Source organism: Mobula birostris, chromosome 1, assembly GCF_030028105.1.
Source record: "Mobula birostris isolate sMobBir1 chromosome 1, sMobBir1.hap1, whole genome shotgun sequence".
NCBI classification, from domain to species: Eukaryota; Metazoa; Chordata; class Chondrichthyes; order Myliobatiformes; family Myliobatidae; genus Mobula; species Mobula birostris.
Genome location: NC_092370.1, coordinates 155,749,313 through 155,769,807, shown reverse-complemented (window position 1 = coordinate 155,769,807; position 20,495 = coordinate 155,749,313). Strand labels below are relative to the sequence as shown.

The 20,495-nt window shown below is 51.3% G+C and overlaps 1 protein-coding gene across 3 annotated transcripts in view; it reads right to left on the bottom strand.

Moving 5' to 3' along the window:
* Nucleotides 1-20,495, bottom strand: part of LOC140200871 (delta-like protein 4) — a 55,544-nt gene that overhangs the window by 21,150 nt on the left and 13,899 nt on the right. For all 3 annotated transcript variants that reach the window (XM_072264511.1, XM_072264527.1, XM_072264518.1), the window contains one exon: nucleotides 16,558-17,278. In XM_072264511.1, coding sequence (XP_072120612.1) covers nucleotides 16,558-17,278 — 721 coding nt within the window. The remainder of the gene's footprint in view (nucleotides 1-16,557; nucleotides 17,279-20,495) is intronic.

Here is a 20,495-nt window from a genome sequence, read left to right as displayed (position 1 = left end):
ATCCACTCTGTCCATGCCTTTCAACATTCGAAATGTTTCTATGAGGTCTCCCCTCATTCTTCTAAACTCCAAGGAATACAGTCCAAGAGTGGACAAACGTTCCTCATATGTTAACCCTCTCATTCCCGGAATCATTCTAGTGAATCTTCTCTGTACCCTCCCCAATGTCAGCACATCCTTTCTTAAATAAGGAGACCAAAACTGCCCACAGTACTCCAAGTGAGGTCTCACCAGCACCTTATAGAGCCGAACATCACATCCCTGCTCCTATACTCTATTCCTCTAGAAATGAATGCCAACATTGCATTCACCTTCTTCACCACCGACTCAACCTGGAGGTTAACTTTAAGGGTATCCTGTATGAGGACTCCCAAGTCCCGTTGCATCTCAGAACTTTGAATTCTTTCCCCATTTAAATAATAGTCTGCCCGTTTATTTTTTCTACCAAAGTGCATAACCATACACTTTCCAACATTGTACTTCATTTGCCACTTCTCTGCCCATTCTTCCAATCTATCCAAGTCTCTCTTCAGACTCTCCGTTTCTTCAGCACTACCGGCCCCTCCACCTATCTTCGTATCGTCAGCAAACTTAGCCACAAAGCCATCTATTCCATAATCCAAATCGTTGATGTACAATGTAAAAAGAAGCTGCCCCAACACGGACCCCTGTGGAACACCACTGGTAACCGGCAGCCAACCAGAATAGGATCCCTTTATTCCCACTCTCTGTTTCCTGCCAATCAGCCAACGCTCTATCCACGTATGTAACTTTCCTGTAATTCCATGGGCTCTTATCTTGTTAAAAAGCCTCATGTGTGGCACCTTGTCAAAGGCCTCTGAAAATCCAAATATACAACATCCACTGCATCTCCCTTGTCTAGCCTACTTGTAATTTCCTCAAAAAATTGAAATAGGTTTGTCAGGCAGGATTTTCCTTTAAGGAATTCATGCTGAGTTCTGCCTATCTTGTCATATGCCTCCAGGTACTCTGTAACCTCATCCTTGACAATCGACTCCAACAACTTCCCAACCACCGACGTCAAGCCAACAGGTCTATAATTTCCTTTCTGCTTCCTTGCCCCCTTCTTAAATAGCGGAGTGACATTTACAATCTTCCAGTCCTCTGGAACCATGCCAGAATCTATCGACTTTTGAAAGATCATCGCTAATGCCTCCGCAATCTCCACAGCTACTTCCTTCAGAACACAAAGGTGCATTCCATCTGGTCCAGGAGATTTATCTACCTTTAGACTATTCAGCTTCCTGAGTACTTTCTCTGTCGTAATTGTGACTGCGCACACTTCTCTTCCCTGCCACCTTTGAGTGTCCAGTATACTGCTGATGTCTTCCTCAGTGAAGACTGATGCAAAATACTCGTTCAGTTCCTCCGCCATCTCCTTATCTCCCATTACAATTTCTCCAGCATCATTTTCTATCGGTCCTATATCTACTCTCACCTGTCTTTTACTCTTTATATACTTGAAAAAGCTTTCAGTATCCTCTTTGATATTATTTGCGAGCTTCCTTTCATAGTTAATCTTTTCCCACTTAATGACCTTCTTAGTTTCCTTCTGTAAGCTTTTAAAAACTTCCCAATCCTCTGTCTTCCCACTAATTTTTGCTTCCTTGTATGCCCTCTCCTTTGCTTTAACTTTGGCTTTGACTTCTCTTGTCAGCCACGGTTGCATCCTTTTTCCATTCGAAAATTTCTTCTTTTTTGGAACATACCTGTCTTGCACCTTCCTCACTTCTCGCATAAACTCCAGCCACTGCTGCTCTGCTGTCTTTCCCGCCAGTGTCTCTTACACAATACAGTACTCCGCCCTGACGCTGAACGCTCACACAATACAGTACTCCCTGAGTGACACTGTACCCTCACACAATGCAGTACTCCCCAGTGACGCTGTACCCTTACACAATACAATACTCTGAGTGACGCTGTACCCTTACACAATACAGTTCTCTGTGACACTGTAGCCTCACACAATACAGTACTCTCCCAGTGACACTGTACCCTTATACAATACAGTACTCCCCAGTGACACTGTACCCTCACACAATACAGTACTCCCCAGTGACGCTGTACCCTCACACAATACAGTTCTCTGTGACACTGTAGCCTCACACAATACAGTACTCCCCAGTGACACTGTAGCCTCACACAATACAGTACTCCCCAGTGACACCGTACCCTTACACAATACAGTACTCCCCAGTGATGCTTGTACCCTCACACAATACAGTACTCCCCAGTGACACCGTACCCTCACACAATACAGTACTCCCTGAGTGACACTGTACCCTCACACAATACAGTACTCCCCAGTGACGCTGTACCCTTACACAATACAATACTCTGAGTGACGCTGTACCCTTACACAATACAGTTCTCTGTGACACTGTAGCCTCACACAATACAGTACTCTCCCAGTGACACTGTACCCTTATACAATACAGTACTCCCCAGTGACACTGTACCCTCACACAATACAGTACTCCCCAGTGACACCGTACCCTTACACAATACAGTACTCCCCAGTGATGCTTGTACCCTCACACAATACAGTACTCCCCAGTGACACTGTACCCTCACACAATACAGTACTCCCCAGTGACACTGTACCCTCACACAATACAGTACTCCCCAGTGACACTGTACCCTCACACAATACAGTACTCCCCAGTGACGCTGTACCCTCACACAATACAGTACTCCCCAGTGACGCTGTACCCTCACACAATACAGTACTCCCCAGTGACACCGTACCCTCACACAATACAGTACTCCCCAGTGACACTGTACCCTCACACAATACAGTACTCCCCAGTGACACTGTACCCTCACACAATACAGTACTCCCCAGTGACACCGTACCCTTACACAATACAGTACTCCCCAGTGACGCTGTACCCTCACACAATGCAGTACTCCCCAGTGATGCTGTACCCTTACACAATACAGTACTCCCCAGTGACGCTGTACCCTCACACAATGCAGTACTCCCCAGTGACGCTGTACCCTCACACAATGCAGTACTCCCCAGTGACACTGTACCCTCACACAATACAGTACTCCCCAGTGACACCGTACCCTTACACAATACAGTACTCCCCAGTGATGCTTGTACCCTCACACAATACAGTACTCCCCAGTGACACTGTACCCTTACACAATACAGTACTCCCCAGTGACACCGTACCCTCACACAATACAGTACTCCCCAGTGACGCTGTACCCTCACACAATACAGTACTCCCCAGTGACACCGTACCCTTACACAATACAGTACTCCCCAGTGACGCTGTACCCTCACACAATACAGTACTCCTCAGTGACACTGTACCCTCACACAATGCAGTACTCCCCAGTGACACTGTACCCTTACACAATGCAGTACTCCCCAGTGACACTGTACCCTTACACAATACAGTACTCCCCAGTGACGCTGTACCCTTACACAATACAGTACTCCCCAGTGACGCTGTACCCTTACACAATACAGTACTCCCCAGTGACGCTGTACCCTCACACAATACAGTACTCCCCAGTGACACTGTACCCTCACACAATACAGTACTCCCCAGTGACACTGTACCCTCACACAATACAGTACTCCCCAGTGACACTGTACCCTTACACAATACAGTACTCCCCAGTGACACTGTACCCTTACACAATACAGTACTCTCCCAGTGACGCTGTACCCTTACACAATGCAGTACTCCCCAGTGACGCTGTACCCTCACACAATACAGTACTCCCCCAGTGACGCTGTACCCTTACACAATACAATACTCTGAGTGACGCTGTACCCTTACACAATGCAGTACTCCCCAGTGACACTGTACCCTCACACAATGCAGTACTCCCCAGTGACGCTGTACCCTCACACAATGCAGTACTCCCCAGTGACACTGTACCCTCACACAATACAGTACTCCCCAGTGACACCGTACCCTTACACAATACAGTACTCCCCAGTGACACTGTACCCTTACACAATGCAGTACTCCCCAGTGACACTGTACCCTTACACAATACAGTACTCCCCAGTGACACTGTACCCTCACACAATACAGTACTCCCCAGTGACGCTGTACCCTCACACAATACAGTACTCCCCAGTGACGCCGTACCCTCACACAATACAGTACTCCCCAGTGACACTGTACCCTTACACAATACAGTACTCCCCAGTGACGCTGTACCCTTACACAATGCAGTACTCCCCAGTGACACTGTACCCTCACACAATGCAGTACTCCCCAGTGACGCTGTACCCTCACACAATACAGTACTCCCCAGTGACACTGTACCCTCACACAATACAGTACTCCCCAGTGACACTGTACCCTCACACAATACAGTACTCCCCAGTGACGCTGTACCCTTACACAATGCAGTACTCCCCAGTGACGCTGTACCCTTACACAATGCAGTACTCCCCAGTGACGCTGTACCCTTACACAATACAGTACTCCCCAGTGACACTGTACCCTTACACAATACAGTACTCCCCAGTGATGCTTGTACCCTCACACAATACAGTACTCCCCAGTGACGCTGTACCCTCACACAATACAGTACTCCCCAGTGACACTGTACCCTTACACAATACAGTACTCCCCAGTGACACTGTACCCTCACACAATACAGTACTCCCCAGTGACACTGTACCCTCACACAATACAGTACTCCCCAGTGACACTGTACCCTCACACAATACAGTACTCCCCAGTGACGCTGTACCCTCACACAATACAGTACTCCCCAGTGACACCGTACCCTTACACAATACAGTACTCCCCAGTGACACTGTACCCTTACACAATACAGTACTCCCCAGTGACACTGTACCCTCACACAATACAGTACTCCCCAGTGACGCTGTACCCTTACACAATACAGTACTCCCCAGTGACACTGTACCCTCACACAATACAGTACTCCCCAGTGACACTGTACCCTCACACAGTACAGTACTCCCCAGTGACACTGTACCCTCACACAATACAGTACTCCCCAGTGACACTGTACCCTCACACAATACAGTACTCCCCAGTGACACTGTACCCTTACACAATACAGTACTCCCCAGTGACGCTGTACCCTCACACAATACAGTACTCCCCAGTGACGCTGTACCCTCACACAATGCAGTACTCCCCAGTGACGCTGTACCCTTACACAATACAGTACTCCCCAGTGACACCGTACCCTCACACAATACAGTACTCCCCAGTGACGCTGTACCCTCACACAATACAGTACTCCCCAGTGACACTGTACCCTCACACAATACAGTACTCCCCAGTGACACTGTACCCTCACACAATACAGTACTCCCCAGTGACACTGTACCCTCACACAATGCAGTACTCCCCAGTGACGCTGTACCCTCACACAATGCAGTACTCCCCAGTGACACTGTACCCTTACACAATGCAGTACTCCCCAGTGACGCTGTACCCTTACACAATACAGTACTCCCCAGTGACGCTGTACCCTTACACAATACAGTACTCCCCAGTGACGCTGTACCCTTACACAATGCAGTACTCCCCAGTGACGCTGTACCCTCACACAATGCAGTACTCCCCAGTGACACTGTACCCTCACACAATACAGTACTCCCCAGTGACGCTGTACCCTTACACAATGCAGTACTCCCCAGTGACACTGTACCCTCACACAATACAGTACTCCCCAGTGACGCTGTACCCTTACACAATACAGTACTCCCCAGTGACGCTGTACCCTCACACAATACAGTACTCCCCAGTGACGCCGTACCCTCACACAATACAGTACTCCCCAGTGACACTGTACCCTCACACAATACAGTACTCCCCAGTGACGCTGTACCCTCACACAATACAGTACTCCCCAGTGACGCTGTACCCTCACACAATACAGTACTCCCCAGTGACACCGTACCCTTACACAATACAGTACTCCCCAGTGATGCTTGTACCCTCACACAATACAGTACTCCCCAGTGACACTGTACCCTTACACAATACAGTACTCCCCAGTGACACCGTACCCTCACACAATACAGTACTCCCCAGTGACGCTGTACCCTCACACAATGCAGTACTCCCCAGTGACGCTGTACCCTCACACAATACAGTACTCCCCAGTGACGCTGTACCCTCACACAATGCAGTACTCCCCAGTGACACTGTACCCTCACACAATACAGTACTCCCCAGTGACGCTGTACCCTTACACAATACAGTACTCCCCAGTGACGCTGTACCCTTACACAATGCAGTACTCCCCAGTGACACTGTACCCTCACACAATACAGTACTCCCCAGTGACGCTGTACCCTCACACAATGCAGTACTCCCCAGTGACACTGTACCCTCACACAATACAGTACTCCCCAGTGACACTGTACCCTCACACAATACAGTACTCCCCAGTGACACTGTACCCTCACACAATACAGTACTCCCCAGTGACGCTGTACCCTCACACAATACAGTACTCCCCAGTGACACCGTACCCTTACACAATACAGTACTCCCCAGTGACGCTGTACCCTCACACAATGCAGTACTCCCCAGTGACGCTGTACCCTTACACAATACAGTACTCCCCAGTGACGCTGTACCCTCACACAATACAGTACTCCCCAGTGACGCCGTACCCTCACACAATACAGTACTCCCCAGTGACGCTGTACCCTCACACAATGCAGTACTCCCCAGTGACGCTGTACCCTCACACAATACAGTACTCCCCAGTGACGCTGTACCCTCACACAATACAGTACTCCCCAGTGACGCTGTACCCTCACACAATGCAGTACTCCCCAGTGACGCTGTACCCTTACACAATACAGTACTCCCCAGTGACGCTGTACCCTCACACAATACAGTACTCCCCAGTGACGCTGTACCCTTACACAATACAGTACTCCCCAGTGACACTGTACCCTCACACAATACAGTACTCCCCAGTGACGCTGTACCCTCACACAATACAGTTCTCTGTGACACTGTAGCCTCACACAATACAGTACTCCCCAGTGACACTGTACCCTCACACAATACAGTACTCCCCAGTGACGCTGTACCCTTACACAATACAGTACTGAGTGACACTGTACCCTCACACAATACAGTACTCCCCAGTGACGCTGTACCCTCACACAATACAGTACTCTCCCAGTGACACTGTACCCTTACACAATACAGTACTCCCCAGTGACGCTGTACCCTCACACAATACAGTTCTCTGTGATACTGTAGCCTCACACAATACAGTACTCTCCCAGTGACACTGTACCCTTACACAATACAGTACTCCCCAGTGACGCTGTACCCTCACACAATGCAGTACTCCCCAGTGACGCTGTACCCTCACACAATACAGTACTCCCCAGTGACGCTGTACCCTCACACAATACAGTACTCCCCAGTGACACTGTACCCTTACACAATACAGTACTCCCCAGTGACGCTGTACCCTCACACAATACAGTACTCCCCAGTGACGCTGTACCCTCACACAATGCAGTACTCCCCAGTGATGCTGTACCCTTACACAATACAGTACTCCCCAGTGACGCTGTACCCTCACACAATGCAGTACTCCCCAGTGACGCTGTACCCTCACACAATACAGTACTCCCCAGTGACGCTGTACCCTCACACAATGCAGTACTCCCCAGTGACACTGTACCCTTACACAATACAGTACTCCCCAGTGACGCTGTACCCTTACACAATACAGTACTCCCCAGTGACGCTGTACCCTTACACAATACAGTACTCCCCAGTGACGCTGTACCCTCACACAATACAGTACTCCCCAGTGACACTGTACCCTCACACAATACAGTACTCCCCAGTGACACTGTACCCTCACACAATACAGTACTCCCCAGTGACACTGTACCCTTACACAATACAGTACTCCCCAGTGACACTGTACCCTCACACAATACAGTACTCCCCAGTGACACTGTACCCTCACACAATACAGTACTCCCCAGTGACACTGTACCCTCACACAATACAGTACTCCCCAGTGACACTGTACCCTCACACAATGCAGTACTCCCCAGTGACGCTGTACCCTCACACAATACAGTACTCCCCAGTGACGCTGTACCCTTACACAATGCAGTACTCCCCAGTGACGCTGTACCCTCACACAATACAGTACTCTCCCAGTGACACTGTACCCTCACACAATGCAGTACTCCCCAGTGACACTGTACCCTCACACAATACAGTACTCCCCAGTGACGCTGTACCCTCACACAATGCAGTACTCCCCAGTGACGCTGTACCCTCACACAATGCAGTACTCCCCAGTGACGCTGTACCCTTACACAATACAGTACTCCCCAGTGACGCTGTACCCTTACACAATGCAGTACTCCCCAGTGACGCTGTACCCTTACACAATGCAGTACTCCCCAGTGACACTGTACCCTTACACAATACAGTACTCCCCAGTGACGCTGTACCCTCACACAATGCAGTACTCCCCAGTGACGCTGTACCCTTACACAATACAGTACTCGGTGATGCTGTACCCTTACACAATACAGTACTCCCCAGTGACGCTGTACCCTCACACAATACAGTACTCCCCAGTGACGCTGTACCCTCACACAATGCAGTACTCCCCAGTGACACTGTACCCTTATACAATACAGTACTCCCCAGTGACGCTGTACCCTCACACAATACAGTACTCCCCAGTGACACTGTACCCTTACACAATACAGTACTCCCCAGTGACGCTGTACCCTCACACAATACAGTACTCCCCAGTGACGCTGTACCCTCACACAATGCAGTACTCCCCAGTGACGCTGTACCCTTACACAATGCAGTACTCCCCAGTGACACTGTACCCTCACACAATACAGTACTCCCCAGTGACGCCGTACCCTCACACAATACAGTACTCCCCAGTGACGCTGTACCCTCACACAATACAGTACGCCCCAATGACACTGTACCCTCACACAATACAGTACTCCCCAGTGACGCTGTACCCTCACACAATGCAGTACTCCCCAGTGATGCTGTACCCTTACACAATACAGTACTCTCCCAGTGACACTGTACCCTCACACAATGCAGTACTCCCCAGTGACACTGTACCCTTACACAATACAGTACTCCCCAGTGACACCGTACCCTCACACAATACAGTACTCCCCAGTGACGCTGTACCCTCACACAATACAGTACTCCCCAGTGACACTGTACCCTCACACAAATACAGTACTCCCCAGTGACACCGTACCCTCACACAATACAGTACTCCCCAGTGACGCTGTACCCTCACACAATACAGTACTCCCCAGTGACACTGTACCCTCACACAATACAGTACTCCCCAGTGATGCTGTACCCTCACACAATGCAGTACTCCCCAGTGACGCTGTACCCTCACACAATACAGTACTCCCCAGTGACACTGTACCCTCACACAATACAGTACTCCCCAGTGACACTGTACCCTCACACAATACAGTACTCCCCAGTGACGCTGTACCCTTACACAATGCAGTACTCCCCAGTGACGCTGTACCCTCACACAATACAGTACTCTCCCAGTGACACTGTACCCTCACACAATGCAGTACTCCCCAGTGACACTGTACCCTCACACAATACAGTACTCCCCAGTGACGCTGTACCCTCACACAATGCAGTACTCCCCAGTGACACTGTACCCTTACACAATACAGTACTCCCCAGTGACGCTGTACCCTCACACAATGCAGTACTCCCCAGTGACGCTGTACCCTTACACAATACAGTACTCGGTGATGCTGTACCCTTACACAATACAGTACTCCCCAGTGACGCTGTACCCTCACACAATACAGTACTCCCCAGTGACGCTGTACCCTCACACAATGCAGTACTCCCCAGTGACACTGTACCCTTATACAATACAGTACTCGGTGATGCTGTACCCTCACACAATACAGTACGCCCCAATGACACTGTACCCTCACACAATACAGTACTCCCCAGTGACGCTGTACCCTCACACAATGCAGTACTCCCCAGTGATGCTGTACCCTTACACAATACAGTACTCTCCCAGTGACACTGTACCCTCACACAATGCAGTACTCCCCAGTGACACTGTACCCTTACACAATACAGTACTCCCCAGTGACACCGTACCCTCACACAATACAGTACTCCCCAGTGACGCTGTACCCTCACACAATACAGTACTCCCCAGTGACACTGTACCCTCACACAATACAGTACTCCCCAGTGACACCGTACCCTCACACAATACAGTACTCCCCAGTGACGCTGTACCCTCACACAATACAGTACTCCCCAGTGACACTGTACCCTCACACAATACAGTACTCCCCAGTGACGCTGTACCCTTACACAATACAGTACTCCCCAGTGACACCGTACCCTTACACAATACAGTACTCCCCAGTGACACTGTACCCTTACACAATGCAGTACTCCCCAGTGACGCTGTACCCTCACACAATACAGTACTCCCCAGTGACACTGTACCCTCACACAATGCAGTACTCCCCAGTGACACTGTACCCTCACACAATACAGTACTCCCCAGTGACGCTGTACCCTCACACAATGCAGTACTCCCCAGTGACACTGTACCCTTACACAATACAGTACTCCCCAGTGACGCTGTACCCTCACACAATGCAGTACTCCCCAGTGACGCTGTACCCTTACACAATACAGTACTCGGTGATGCTGTACCCTTACACAATACAGTACTCCCCAGTGACGCTGTACCCTCACACAATACAGTACTCCCCAGTGACGCTGTACCCTCACACAATGCAGTACTCCCCAGTGACACTGTACCCTTATACAATACAGTACTCGGTGATGCTGTACCCTCACACAATACAGTACGCCCCAATGACACTGTACCCTCACACAATACAGTACTCCCCAGTGACGCTGTACCCTCACACAATGCAGTACTCCCCAGTGATGCTGTACCCTTACACAATACAGTACTCTCCCAGTGACACTGTACCCTCACACAATGCAGTACTCCCCAGTGACACTGTACCCTTACACAATACAGTACTCCCCAGTGACACCGTACCCTCACACAATACAGTACTCCCCAGTGACGCTGTACCCTCACACAATACAGTACTCCCCAGTGACACTGTACCCTCACACAATACAGTACTCCCCAGTGACACCGTACCCTCACACAATACAGTACTCCCCAGTGACGCTGTACCCTCACACAATACAGTACTCCCCAGTGACACTGTACCCTCACACAATACAGTACTCCCCAGTGACGCTGTACCCTTACACAATACAGTACTCCCCAGTGACACCGTACCCTTACACAATACAGTACTCCCCAGTGACACTGTACCCTTACACAATGCAGTACTCCCCAGTGACGCTGTACCCTCACACAATACAGTACTCCCCAGTGACACTGTACCCTTACACAATACAGTACTCCCCAGTGACACTGTACCCTCACACAATACAGTACTCCCCAGTGACGCTGTACCCTTACACAATGCAGTACTCCCCAGTGACGCTGTACCCTCACACAATACAGTACTCCCCAGTGACGCTGTACCCTCACACAATACAGTACTCCCCAGTGACACTGTACCCTCACACAATACAGTACTCCCCAGTGACGCTGTACCCTCACACAATACAGTACTCCCCAGTGACGCTGTACCCTTACACAATACAGTACTCCCCAGTGACACTGTACCCTCACACAATACAGTACTCCCCAGTGACGCTGTACCCTCACACAATACAGTACTCCCCAGTGACGCTGTACCCTTACACAATACAGTACGCCCCAATGACACTGTACTCTCACACAATACAGTACTCCCCAGTGACGCTGTACCCTTACACAATGCAGTACTCCCCAGTGACACTGTACCCTCACACAATACAGTACTCCCCAGTGACACTGTACCCTTACACAATACAGTACTCCCCAGTGACGCTGTACCCTTACACAATGCAGTACTCCCCAGTGACACTGTACCCTCACACAATACAGTACTCCCCAGTGACACTGTACCCTCACACAATACAGTACTCCCCAGTGACGCTGTACCCTCACACAATGCAGTACTCCCCAGTGACACTGTACCCTCACACAATACAGTACTCCCCAGTGACACTGTACCCTCACACAATACAGTACTCCCCAGTGACGCTGTACCCTCACACAATACAGTACTCCCCAGTGACACCGTACCCTCACACAATACAGTACTCCCCAGTGACACTGTACCCTTACACAATACAGTACTCCCCATTGACGCTGTACCCTCACACAATACAGTACTCCCCAGTGACGCTGTACCCTCACACAATGCAGTACTCCCCAGTGACGCTGTACCCTCACACAATACAGTACTCCCCAGTGACGCTGTACCCTTACACAATGCAGTACTCCCCAGTGACGCTGTACCCTCACACAATACAGTACTCCCCAGTGACGCTGTACCCTCACACAATACAGTACTCCCCAGTGACACTGTACCCTCACACAATACAGTACTCCCCAGTGACACTGTACCCTCACACAGTACAGTACTCCCCAGTGACGCTGTACCCTTACACAATGCAGTACTCCCCAGTGACACTGTACCCTCACACAATACAGTACTCCCCAGTGACGCTGTACCCTCACACAATGCAGTACTCCCCAGTGACGCTGTACCCTCACACAATGCAGTACTCCCCAGTGACACCGTACCCTTACACAATACAGTACTCCCCAGTGACACTGTACCCTCACACAATGCAGTACTCCCCAGTGACACTGTACCCTTACACAATGCAGTACTCCCCAGTGACACTGTACCCTTACACAATACAGTACTCCCCAGTGACGCTGTACCCTCACACAATACAGTACTCCCCAGTGACGCTGTACCCTTACACAATACAATACTCTGAGTGACGCTGTACCCTCACACAATACAGTACTCCCCAGTGACACCGTACCCTCACACAATACAGTACTCCCCAGTGACACTGTACCCTCACACAATACAGTACTCCCCAGTGACGCTGTACCCTCACACAATACAGTACTCCCCAGTGACGCTGTACCCTCACACAATGCAGTACTCCCCAGTGACACTGTACCCTCACACAATACAGTACTCCCCAGTGACGCTGTACCCTTACACAATGCAGTACTCCCCAGTGACACTGTACCCTTACACAATACAGTACTCCCCAGTGACACTGTACCCTCACACAATACAGTACTCCCCAGTGACGCTGTACCCTTACACAATACAGTACTCCCCAGTGACGCTGTACCCTCACACAATACAGTACTCCCCAGTGACACTGTACTCTTACACAATACAGTACTCCCCAGTGACGCTGTACCCTCACACAATACAGTACTCCCCAGTGACGCTGTACCCTTACACAATACAGTACTCCCCAGTGACGCTGTACCCTCACACAATACAGTACTCCCCAGTGACGCTGTACCCTTACACAATACAATACTCTGAGTGACGCTGTACCCTCACACAATACAGTACTCCCCAGTGACACTGTACCCTCACACAATACAGTACTCCCCAGTGACGCTGTACCCTTACACAATGCAGTACTCCCCAGTGACGCTGTACCCTCACACAATGCAGTACTCCCCAGTGACGCTGTACCCTTACACAATACAGTACTCCCCAGTGACACTGTACCCTCACACAATACAGTACTCCCCAGTGACGCTGTACCCTCACACAATGCAGTACTCCCCAGTGACGCTGTACCCTTACACAATGCAGTACTCCCCAGTGACGCTGTACCCTCACACAATGCAGTACTCCCCAGTGACACTGTACCCTCACACAATACAGTACTCCCCAGTGACACTGTACCCTCACACAATGCAGTACTCCCCAGTGACGCTGTACCCTCACACAATACAGTACTCCCCAGTGACGCTGTACCCTTACACAATACAATACTCTGAGTGACGCTGTACCCTCACACAATACAGTACTCCCCAGTGACACTGTACCCTCACACAATACAGTACTCCCCAGTGACGCTGTACCCTTACACAATGCAGTACTCCCCAGTGACGCTGTACCCTCACACAATGCAGTACTCCCCAGTGACACTGTACCCTCACACAATGCAGTACTCCCCAGTGACGCTGTACCCTCACACAATACAGTACTCCCCAGTGACGCTGTACCCTTACACAATACAATACTCTGAGTGACGCTGTACCCTCACACAATACAGTACTCCCCAGTGACGCTGTACCCTCACACAATACAGTACTCCCCAGTGACGCTGTACCCTCACACAATACAGTACTCCCCAGTGACGCTGTACCCTCACACAATGCAGTACTCCCCAGTGACGCTGTACCCTCACACAATGCAGTACTCCCCAGTGACACTGTACCCTCACACAATACAGTACTCCCCAGTGACACTGTACCCTCACACAATACAGTACTCCCCAGTGACGCTGTACCCTCACACAATGCAGTACTCCCCAGTGACGCTGTACCCTCACACAATGCAGTACTCCCCAGTGACACTGTACCCTTACACAATACAGTACTCCCCAGTGACACTGTACCCTTACACAATACAGTACTCCCCAGTGACGCTGTACCCTTACACAATACAGTACTCCCCAGTGACGCTGTACCCTCACACAATACAGTACTCCCCAGTGACACTGTACCCTTACACAATACAGTACTCCCCAGTGACACTGTACCCTCACACAATACAGTACTCCCCAGTGACACTGTACCCTCACACAATACAGTACTCCCCAGTGACACTGTACCCTCACACAATGCAGTACTCCCCAGTGACACTGTACCCTCACACAATACAGTACTCCCCAGTGACACTGTACCCTCACACAATGCAGTACTCCCCAGTGACACTGTACCCTCACACAATACAGTACTCCCCAGTGACACTGTACCCTTACACAATACAGTACTCGGTGATGCTGTACCCTTAGACAATACAGTACGCCCCAATGACACTGTACTCTCACACAATACAGTACTCCCCAGTGACGCTGTACCCTCACACAATACAATACTCTGAGTGACGCTGTACCCTCACACAATACAGTACTCCCCAGTGACACTGTACCCTCACACAATACAGTACTCCCCAGTGACGCTGTACCCTTACACAATGCAGTACTCCCCAGTGACGCTGTACCCTCACACAATGCAGTACTCCCCAGTGACACTGTACCCTCACACAATGCAGTACTCCCCAGTGACGCTGTACCCTCACACAATACAGTACTCCCCAGTGACGCTGTACCCTTACACAATACAATACTCTGAGTGACGCTGTACCCTCACACAATACAGTACTCCCCAGTGACACTGTACCCTCACACAATACAGTACTCCCCAGTGACGCTGTACCCTTACACAATGCAGTACTCCCCAGTGACGCTGTACCCTCACACAATGCAGTACTCCCCAGTGACACTGTACCCTCACACAATGCAGTACTCCCCAGTGACGCTGTACCCTCACACAATACAGTACTCCCCAGTGACGCTGTACCCTTACACAATACAATACTCTGAGTGACGCTGTACCCTCACACAATACAGTACTCCCCAGTGACACTGTACCCTCACACAATACAGTACTCCCCAGTGACACTGTACCCTCACACAATACAGTACTCCCCAGTGACACTGTACCCTTACACAATACAGTACTCGGTGATGCTGTACCCTTAGACAATACAGTACGCCCCAATGACACTGTACTCTCACACAATACAGTACTCACTGAGTGACGCTGTACCCTTACACGATGCAGTATTCCCAGTGGTGCTGTACTGCCTATCCGACAGTGCAGAGTTCCTTTAGAGTCTCCCAGCTGTGTGATGTTCCTTCAGCAATATCCCTCCCACAGGCACAGTGGTCCCTCAGTACTGCCCCTCCTACAGGCACACCGGTCATTCAGATACTAACCCCCACACAGAATGTCCTCCCCAACAGTGCAAAAATCCTTCAGCACCACCCATCCACGGCTCAGTCCATCCCATTGCAGAGAACTCTCTCAATGTCGCTCAGTCAGTTCCACCCATGGGCTTCACCCTCATCCCCACCCCTCCCACAGCGTACCGCTGAGCTGAGCTGCTTCCGCCCTGCAGTGCCATGACCCTGGCAGGATGCAGTGTGGTGGGTGAGATCGGGATGGAGGGAGGTGTACTGGAGGAGGTGAGAGAGTGGAGTGGAAGGGGAAGCTGGGGAAAGTGGATGGTGGGAGGGGGTGGCGTATGAAAGGTGAAGTGTCTGTCAAAGGGGAAAGAACTGAGAGCATAGGGTTGGGGTGGTGTCGATGTGGGGGGTGAAAGGAGGGAGGTTAGGGAGGGAGAGGAGAGGGGAAAGGTATGGAGGGAGAGGAGGCTGACTGAATGAGGTGGAGGTCAGGACACAGGCCAGGCGGTGGGAGTTTAGATCCCTCGTTCTCACACCCTGACGGGGAAATACCTGCCCCCAGACCTACCGAGGCCCAGCCAGGGGCAAGCTTTCCTCCAGCTGTCCCCGCTCGCTCTTGTGGCCCTTCAGCTCTGGCGACGTCTCCCCCTTGCGGCCCAGCTCGGCGGCGCAGTTGGTCAGTTTGCAATGTGGGCGGCCCCGCTTGGGCCCACAATTCACCTCCAGGCCGGCCAGCTTCAGCTGCGAGGCGGCGATCAAGTTGTCCCTCTGCGGGTCTGTGCGGTTGTTCATGGCGTTGGCGAGCCGCGGCTGAGGCCGGTGCCCGGCCGAGGATCGTAAATGCCGGACGGCCAGCGCCAGGGCGAGCAGCAACAGGATGAACGCGGCTACGCCGCAGCCCAGGGACACCAGCTGCCACTGCACAGGGCTGGGCAGCTGCCGGTGCTTCTGCGAGGGGCTGGGCTCCTGGACGGAGATCTCGCACCACCGGCCCACGAAGTCGTAGGGACACTGACAGACGGGGCCGCGGCTGGAGAGGCCGGCGTGGCAGGTGCCGCCGTTCTGGCAGGACGCCGAGGCGCAGTTGGCAGGCAGCCGCTGGCCGCAGTTCCGGCCCGTGTAGCCGGCGGAGCACAGGCAGTGGTAGCCGTTCACCTGGTCCAAGCAGCTGCCGCCGTGGAGGCACGGGTTCTGGGCGCAGTCGTTAATGTTGATCTCACAGCTCTGGCCGGCGAATCCTGGGGGGCAGTGGCACATGCGGGTCAGTCCCAGACCCAGGCACCGGCCTCCTGCAAGAGGGGAGAGGTGGGTCAGACAGTCAGGATCAGGCAGCAGAGACCAACGGTCACCTCCCGTTTAACCAGTCCCGTCATGTCCTCTCACTCCCCCCAACTCCTCCACCTTCACAGCTCCCTCCAAAACCCCCTCCACCTCCCGTTTAACCAGTCCCGTCATGTCCTCTCACTCCCCCCAACCCCTCCACCTTCACAGCTCCCTCCAAAACCCCCTCCACCTCCCGTTTAACCAGTCCCGTCATGTCCTCTCACTCCCCCCAACCCCTCCACCTTCACAGCTCCCTCCAAAACCCCCTCCACCTCCCGTTTAACCAGTCCCGTCATGTCCTCTCACTCCCCCCAACCCCTCCACCTTCACAGCTCCCTCCAAAACCCCCTCCACCTCCCGTTTAACCAGTCCCATCATGTCCTCTCACTCCCCCCAACCCCTCCACCTTCACAGCTCCCTCCAAAACCCCCTCCACCTCCCGTTTAACCAGTCCCATCATGTCCTCTCACTCCCCCAACCCCTCCACCTTCACAGCTCCCTCCAAAACCCCCTCCACCTCCCGTTTAACCAGTCCCGTCATGTCCTCTCACTCCCCCCACCCCAACCCCTCCACCTTCACAGCTCCCTCCAAAACCCCCTCCACCTCCCGTTTAACCAGTCCCGTCATGTCCTCTCACTCCCCCCAACCCCTCCACCTTCACAGCTCCCTCCAAAACCCCCTCCACCTTCCGTTTAACCAGTCCCGTCATGTCCTCTCACTCCCCCCACCCCCAACCCCTCCACCTTCTCAGCTCCCTCCAAAACCATTCCAACTCCTCAAACTCTCTCCCCTTCCCTCCCTTTCCTCCTGCACTCCTCCCCTATCCATCCTTCCAATTCACCTCGCAATGACAGTCGATGTCAGTGACCTCTGACCATGGTTAAGTGGGGTGTAATTTCCAAAATGTGAACTGGTGCTGGGTTCACCGAACAGGCAGGGGAGGTGGGGAAACTGCCATACAGGGAAACATTCGATTAACTGGAGCGTCGAGCAGGGGACCCCAAACTTTGCCACACTGTTAAGCAAGGGTCAGTGAACCCCAGGTCGGGAAGCCCTGGTGTGGAGGTGAGAGTAAATTCCAGTGAAATGTGAGAAGTTCTGAGGAGGCGAGACAGGTTAGATGTGAGGGTGATGATTTTCCTAGTTTGGAGGGGGGCGGGGGTAGTGTGATTATAGGGGGTAGGACATTTACGTCAGACGTGGAGAGATTTCTATGCTAAGGGAATTCTTTCCTCTGGAGGGCAAGTCACTGAAGACTTTTTCTAGATTCAAGTGGCACCAATGGGTGTGGAGGAGAAAGCAAGAAACAGTATTCACATGGGGGATAAGGCAGCTTTGCAGAGTAAGCTGAATAGCCTTTACTTGCCCCTATGTTCTCTGACTCTGCATGTGGGTTAAGGGCAGGTTTCCACATTTGGTGCAGGCTCCTGAGGTGATCAGCTCCCTGGGTAAGTTTGCAGTCAGCCTCCCCCCACCCCGACAGTGAGACAGTTGTTTCCAAGTATCGTCCCCATGACGGGGGACGGGTACAGTCTCTTTGCTGTGGCTTGGATGTGGGGTCAGGGCCCAGGAACCGCTCAGGCTTCCCAGTCCTTGGGAAGCAGAAAGACGGCTGCTGGGCAGGTGAGAGAGACGGCCTGTTCTCAGTGAGGCTGAGAGAGTGCCAGCACTTGCTCCCTCTGTCCACTGCCTCCCACTACCAGTGCTTATTTCAAAGTGAAAATATATGCTCAGAGCTTGAGGGGTGGGGTTAAAATCTCTATCCACAGCAATCATGGCTTTATATCCCAAATTTGTCCCTTTCTGTAGAAGAGACATTTCTATTCCACTGCCCTCCCAACCGATTGAGCAGTTGCCTTAGGGATCTGAATCATTCTAATGTGTTACTCTACAAACCCTACCACACTCTGTGACTATCCCTAAAGTTGAACCTTTGTAGTGGAGACAAAACTTCAAAACTTACAACTTACAATCCCCTACAGCCAGGAATCACTGGATTCTGGAATGGTTCCAAAAGGTTGGAAAATTGCAAATGTCACTCCACTCTTGAAGAAGAGAGAGAGGCAAAGAGGTCGTGGTACATATTGATGCCAGTGACATAGGCAAGAGAGGGGTAGGGGTCCTGTGCAGTATGGTTAGGGAGTTAGGCAGGCGGCTGAAGAGCAGGACCTCCAAGGTGGTCAACTCTGGATTACTCCCGGTGCCACGAGCTAGTGAAGGTCAGAACAGGAAGATGGTGCAGATGACAGTTCCTCGGTATCCACATCACTGAGGACCTCATGTGGTCTGTACACACCAGCTGTGTGGTGAAAAAGGCACAGCAGTGCCTCTTTCACTTCAGACAGTTGAGAAAGTTTGGTATGGGCCCCCAAATCCTAAGAACTTTCTACAGGGGCACAATTGAGAGCATCCTGACTGGCTGCATCACTGCCTGGTATGGGAACTGTACTTCCCTCAATCACAGGACTCTGCAGAGAGTGGTGCGGACAACCCAGTGCATCTGTAGTTGTGAACTTCCCATGATTCAGGGCATTTACAAGGACAGGTGTGTAAAAAGGGCCCATAGGATCATTGGGGACCCGAGTCACCCCAACCACAAACTGTTCCAGCTGCTACATCTGGGAAGCATGAAACATGCTCTACCGTAGCATAAAAACCAGGACCAATAGGATCCGGGACAGCTTCTTCCACCAGGCCATCAGACCGATGAACTCACGCTAACTTGAGTGTACTCTATGTTTCATTGACTGTTCTATTTATTATAAATTATTAAAAAGTACTATGATTGCACATGGCACATTTAGATGGAGACATAATATAAAGACTTCTACTCCTCACGGATGTGAAGGATGTAAGAAATAAAGTCAATTCATAAGTGGCTGAGGAGACGGTGCAGAGGCAGGGTTTCAAGTTCTCGGATCATTGGAACCGTTTCTGGGAAAGGGCTGACCTGCACGAGTGGGGCGGGTTTCACCTACACTGTAGGGGAGCCAATATCTTGGGAGGAAGGTTTGAAATGCTGTTGCGGATGGATTAAGCTAGATTTGCAGGGAGGTAGGAACCGAAGTGAAGAGGCAGAAGATGGGGCAGTTGGCGCACAAGTAGTGACAGCTTGTAAGATGTTTATGAGGAAGGATAGGCAGATGATAGAGCAAAGAAACACTCTGCCAGATGGTTTGAGA